The sequence below is a fragment of the Colobus angolensis genome, unplaced genomic scaffold (assembly GCF_000951035.1).
Source record: "Colobus angolensis palliatus isolate OR3802 unplaced genomic scaffold, Cang.pa_1.0 Scaffold152, whole genome shotgun sequence".
NCBI lineage: Eukaryota > Metazoa > Chordata > Mammalia > Primates > Cercopithecidae > Colobus > Colobus angolensis.
Window position 1 is genome coordinate 1,729,684 of NW_012114622.1, and position 6,000 is coordinate 1,735,683.

Genomic DNA, 6,000 nt, shown 5'->3' on the forward strand with positions numbered 1-6,000 from the left:
TTAAGTGAGAACTAAATGATGACCACACATGGACACATAGAGGGGAATAACACACACTGGTGCCTGCCAGAGTGGAGAGGGTGGGAGGAAGGAGAGGATCAAGAAAAATGACTAATGGATACTAGGTTTAATACCTGGGTAATGAAATAACCTGCACAACAAACCCCCATGATACAGGTTTACCTATATAACAAACCTGCACATGTACCCCTGAACTTAAAAGTTAAATAAAATTTAAAAAATAATAAAATAAAACAAACTTTTGTTTCATCTGACCAGTGTTGGGTCAAATGAAATCCTGTGTTTGCCCCTCTTCACAAACTTAGAATTGGAAGCCCTCTCTCACTAATGGTATATGCAGGAGGTAGTTAAAACAATGACTTTCCTTTCTGTCCACTCACCCAGCAGTGATGTTAGATTGGGGAAAAATTCAAATATCAGTTATGTGATAGTAATAACTGACTTGTGAGTTACCTTTCAATAGCAAGATTCTGTTATTTCTGTGTTTCCAGTGCTAGTATTAGCATTTTTATTTTCCAAATAAGAACAGGGCAATTTGTTCATCATTCTGTTAGTGGCACCCATCAGAGTATTTTGTAAACTGTTTGTACATCTTTTCCTCTCAGCTCAAAGCACAGAAAGTCATGCTTTATTAATCTTTATGTACACTCCAAATAACATCATGCCTGACCCATAGCAGATATTCAATTACTTTCTCCAGTGGAACTTTATTAAAAAATTACCATTGAGCTGTGAAGTTCACCTTAAACAATATACATATAAGTAAATATCATAAATGTAAATTATCCAACACTGTTGAAATCCACACTCACTCTACCCACCTTTAGACAGAGGGAATGACGTCTTGAGAGTATTGCCCAATTTTCTCTTCTCATTCACCTTCCAAAATTCATGCTAGTTGCCTTAAGGCTTCTAAAGAACCCTGAAGGCAGCATCTCACTTTGTGTAGCTGCGAGGTGATCCCAACTCCTGCCTGTCTGTTGGTTCTGAATGCTCCATTCACTTCAGAATCCCTGCTGAGAGATAATCCCTTCTGCAAGAAGGCATTTATTTTAGTCATAGTTTCATTCTTCAAGTTTATAGCTGCATAGCACCATCTTCTAAATTATAGGAAAAACATGGAGAAAGCTAAAATGATTGGTTTGAACATATTTGACATCTTTTTTATGATTTACATTATATTATTTACTGTATTTAAATTGGCTTACTTGTTATTTTTTTGATAGAATGACATATGCTTCTTTCTTTACCCATAGATGTAAGAATTTTTTAAGAAAATATGAAAGACCTGGTTTGACAAAGGAATTTTTCTAACTTATGAATATATTGTATCCCTTCACAAAGATATACAATAAATTGTGTTTATCAGCAGTAATAAAATTCCATTAAACCAGCTCTAGTGTTTGAGACCGAAGATGTATAGTTTCCATATCCATGTCTTTATACAACACTAAGCACTCAGTAAATATATATTAGTTAAATAATATAATAGAATGTGCTCCCTTCCATTGATCATAGACTTTAGAAAGACTTTTATCTAACAGAAGTGTTTTCTCTATCTCCTGGGTTTACTCACAGTAAACAAATCCGAGCTATGCTGGGCCAGTTCAGCCAGGCAGAAGCCTTATTAATGAAAGCTGGGGTGCAGCCAGGAACTTTTGATGGAGTTCTTATGGATCTTGGGTGTTCCTCCATGCAACTTGATACTCCTGAAAGAGGTTTTTCCCTTCGGAAAGACGGCCCCTTGGACATGAGAATGGATGGTGGCAGGTGAGTATTCATAAAGCACTTCTCACAACAAGAAATCAATTTGTCAAAAACACTCTGAATTTATTTTTTTTAAGACTACAGAATTTCCATTACATGCCTACACCTAAAACTACCAATACATAATAAATCAGTTTGTTTGATACTCATTATACACATCAGTATTTCTCTGGATTTAGGATTTTTAAAGAAAAACAATTACTGCATTTACACAAAATAGTGAAGAGTATAACATTCATACTGATTATCTTTTTTACTTATGCAATATGGGTTTTAGAGTGTTAACCAATATCAGTAAATATCACGATACTGCAATAACGATTTCATTTTTATTCATGCCCAACTATGCCTCTTGTGAGAAGCAAAAAGAACTATATATATTTAAGGCATCCTCTTTTAGAATACAAAAAAAAAAAGGCAAGATCTTAGAGTCAGTAAGTGTGTTTTTTCTTGTCTTATACAATCACTTTGTTTGAACCTTCTCCAGAAAAACTGTAATTTATGATATGATATCAAACACAGTACTATAATAAGATATCCTCTACACCTCGTCTTCCTGGAAATACCAACATTTATTCTCCATTATTCAAATAGATTAAATAACACAAAAACAATCATATTCTAGGAAAGTATAGAAAAAATTATTTTCTTTCTTTCTTTCTTTATTTTTTTGAGACAGAGTCTCATTCTGACACCCAGGCTGGAGTACAGTGGCATGATCTCAACTCACTGCAACCTCCACCTCCCGAGTTTAAGCCATACTCATGCCTCAGCCTCCTGAATAGCTGAGATTACAGACATGTACCACCATGCCTGGCTAATTATTTTTGTATTAGTAGAGATGGATTTTCATCATATTGTCCAGGCTGGTCTTGAACTCCTGACTTCATGTGATCCACCTGCCTCAGCCTCCCAAAGTGCTGGGATTATAGGCATGAGCCACCATTACTGGCCAACAATTTCTTTATATTAATTGTCTAAATTAATGTTAAAAGCTTAGATTAGGACCTGTGTCTATTCTCAATACTGACCTAGGGAATGGACAGCCTATACCTATAAAACTTAACTGTGGTTTTTCTCTCTCATATCATGCCCCACCACAAACTACTTTGTTTTGTGGTAATTATTCACATATAGCCTTTTCCCCTATGTTGTGATACAACCTGTTAACTTGGCTTGTGACCTATATTTGTTGGGACTCTGTTGTTCCTAAATGTTATACCTTCTTTTGCACATGTTGTTGGCATTCACAGAATGAAGAAGGTAATGAAAAAAGAAAATAATAAAAATCCTTTAAAAACAACTAACTAATAGTAAGAGTGAAATATAGTCTCATGTGTGGAGATGGAGGTGGTTGTGCAGAGGTGATAAAACATCAAGCCAATTTCTGAAATGCAATGAACCAAACTTCTAGTTACTAGTAGTAAATCCCATTTTGTTAATTTAAAGACTTATCAGCAAATTGTAGTTTGTGAATCAGGGTCCCTGTGGTTTTCCCAAGAGCTTGAAAATAATGTTGACACTGAGAATTAAACTCTTAATACCTAATGGATGAAATTAGAATTGAGTAAATAGATCTTAAAATGTTGAATGGCTTTCTGGTAGATGGTATATAGACTGTTAACTTAAAGATTTTAACAGCTCTGAAGAAAGTATTTAACATTTGAAAAGGGGGAGTTGATTCACATGAATTCGTTGAAGAAGAAAAGTCATAGATTCAAACACGTGCAATGCTAATCCAAGTGGTATATGTTTGCCTTGGCTAATCCAGGCCAAAAAATATGGCCTGTTAGTTCCTGAAGGGAGATTATCCCTGTGATGAAGACAGATGCAAGAGGCTTCCTTAACCAGTTGTCATTTAACACTGGAGTCTTAAAAAACATAATTTATTCTTTGCTGATTCTAATTTCAACAGCAGCTTTCAGATTATAGTAAGGTTTCTCATGTAGAAGCCATAGAAAGAAATTCATAGCTTCAAGAATTTGAGAGTCTAGTTCTGTTGGCAGTTATAGTCTTCACTAGAAGGTAATTAATTATCACTTGTGTTTATATTTTCTAAGTTTAGCCACTGTAAGTCAGTGAACTCTGGAGGACTGACAAGATCAAATCTATTAGTTGGGGGGCAGCTCTTGGGTCTTGACTCATTTACCACATGAATGCCTATTCTGAAGCTGCCTAGCAGCCTGCCAAACCTTCCAGTGTTGCACCTTTTGCACTGTAGCACTATGGAAACTTCTACACCATCAATCATTGTTAATATAAGAGTAAAATAAAATTATACGTATTGTCCAATTAATTGTTTAAAGTAAAATTATGTGTGTTGAACAAAATGCTTTTCAATTTTCTTACTTAAAGATAGAAAAATGTCATTAAAAACTGCTAAGTACATCTATACTCATCATAAAATTCTCTTGATAAAGCTGGACTGTATCCCATGGATAAATTTCTAAATTTCACGTCATTAACACAGTTCACTCAGATGCTCATTCATTCATTCAGTGGTTTGAGCAGTTGAATTCACAAATAGGTCAGGTTTAGCAGGGATTTTGTCATTGAAGCCACAAATTATGCTTTGCAAATTTATGAATGGGGAAGATCTAAAGGACAGTGGCATGCATTGAGCATCTTTTATATTGTAGGCATTATATTTCTGTTTTACAGTTGTGTGCACCAATAATTGTCCAAACCATTCTGTGAGTTAATAATTGTTACTTTCATTTCACAGGTTAAAAATTGAGGCTCTAATAGGTTAAAAATCTTACTCAATATGAGTAGAAAGGCCAGGATTCTAATCCAGATCAGTTGAACTCCAAAGACCAGATCTTCATCCTGAAAGCTGAAGAAGCAAAGCCTACTGAGATAGAAATAGGGCTACCTTATAAGACATTCATTGTTCTGTGAGTTTAATGGCAGACTGACATAAAAACGATTATTGTAAGCTATTCGGGAGGCTAAGGCAGGAGAATCACTTGAACCCAGGAAGTGGAGGTTGCAATGAGCCAAGATCCACCATTGCACTCCAGCCTGAGCAACAAGAGTGAAACTCCGTCTCAAAAAAAAAAAAGAAAAGAAAAGAAAATCTGAAAAACAACCTATGGATGAAAAAAAGAGACAAAGAGACATAAGAAGAGATGAAAGTCATGACAAATCTAGGGACAAGCCAAAGACAGCAAAAAGATTTTCTCCTGGAGGCACTAGGCATGTTAACAATGTATATTTTAGTATTTTTAAGGAGAGTTTCAGGTGTTTCTTGGCAACCCCACTCTGGTTGGACCCTCAGTTCTTAAAGCTACCATACTGTTGTTACTTACAGATCCTCACAGTATGTTACCAACAATCAATCCAACATATTAACTGTAAGAGCAGTAACTGCACCATTAGCAAAGCTATTTTTCTAATATGTAAGGTCACAATTAGTTCATCACTTAGAATTCTTTGGCCCATTTCCCTAAGGTAAACAGGAATGGTCTGAACAGAGTAAATGCTGTTTCTGACTATAGTTTATTCTGTTTGACCAGAGGTTGGTAACTTTTATTCCTCCTCCACCTAAAATTACTATCTAGGCTTGTTCAATACTGCTTATTGATTACCTGGTTTTGTCATGTGGTGACCTTTGTTATGGATGAATGACCAAATATTGTTAAACATTTGAATAATATGCATTATTGCCATTAAGGTTGTATGAGTTTTTGTGAGGGAAACTGACCAGCAGTATCTTTTTTTTAAAATAGATTTTCTAAGTTTAATTTGTGTGTCCACAGGTAATCAGATATTTTACAGCCTCAGATTTAGTCAAGTTATTGAGATTTAGACTTGTTTAAATATCATCAGCAAACCTTGTATCTTCTATACTGAAAAAAACATTCAAGCAGTAATTTAAATTTTGAGCAACTTAAATTTAACCATTTTTCAGTGTTTTAGTTCGAGAAAAATACACATGAACAATAAGCATTTCTTTGTGAATTATAAGTTTAAGGTTATTGTAATATTTTAACTTCCTGCTGCCTTGACCTTGATGAATGTTACAAACCATCACCACTTGCCATAATGATGGGTATTTGAAATAGAAAGTCTGTTTCGTTTCTTTAGTGTTTCAGTCTCTGACTTTAAAACCTCAGTTCTCGGGGGGCGGAGCAAGATGGCCGAATAGGAACAGCTGCAGTCTCCAACTCCCAGCGCGAAGGACACAGAAGACCGGTGATTTCTGCATTT

At 35.2% G+C, this 6,000-nt stretch overlaps 1 protein-coding gene across 1 annotated transcript in view; it reads left to right on the plus strand.

Annotated features, from left to right (window-relative positions):
- Positions 1-6,000, plus strand: part of METTL15 (methyltransferase like 15) — a 234,244-nt gene that overhangs the window by 185,197 nt on the left and 43,047 nt on the right. Inside the window, exon 5 of the mRNA XM_011936321.1 lies at positions 1,600-1,791. Coding sequence (XP_011791711.1) covers positions 1,600-1,791 — 192 coding nt within the window. The remainder of the gene's footprint in view (positions 1-1,599; positions 1,792-6,000) is intronic.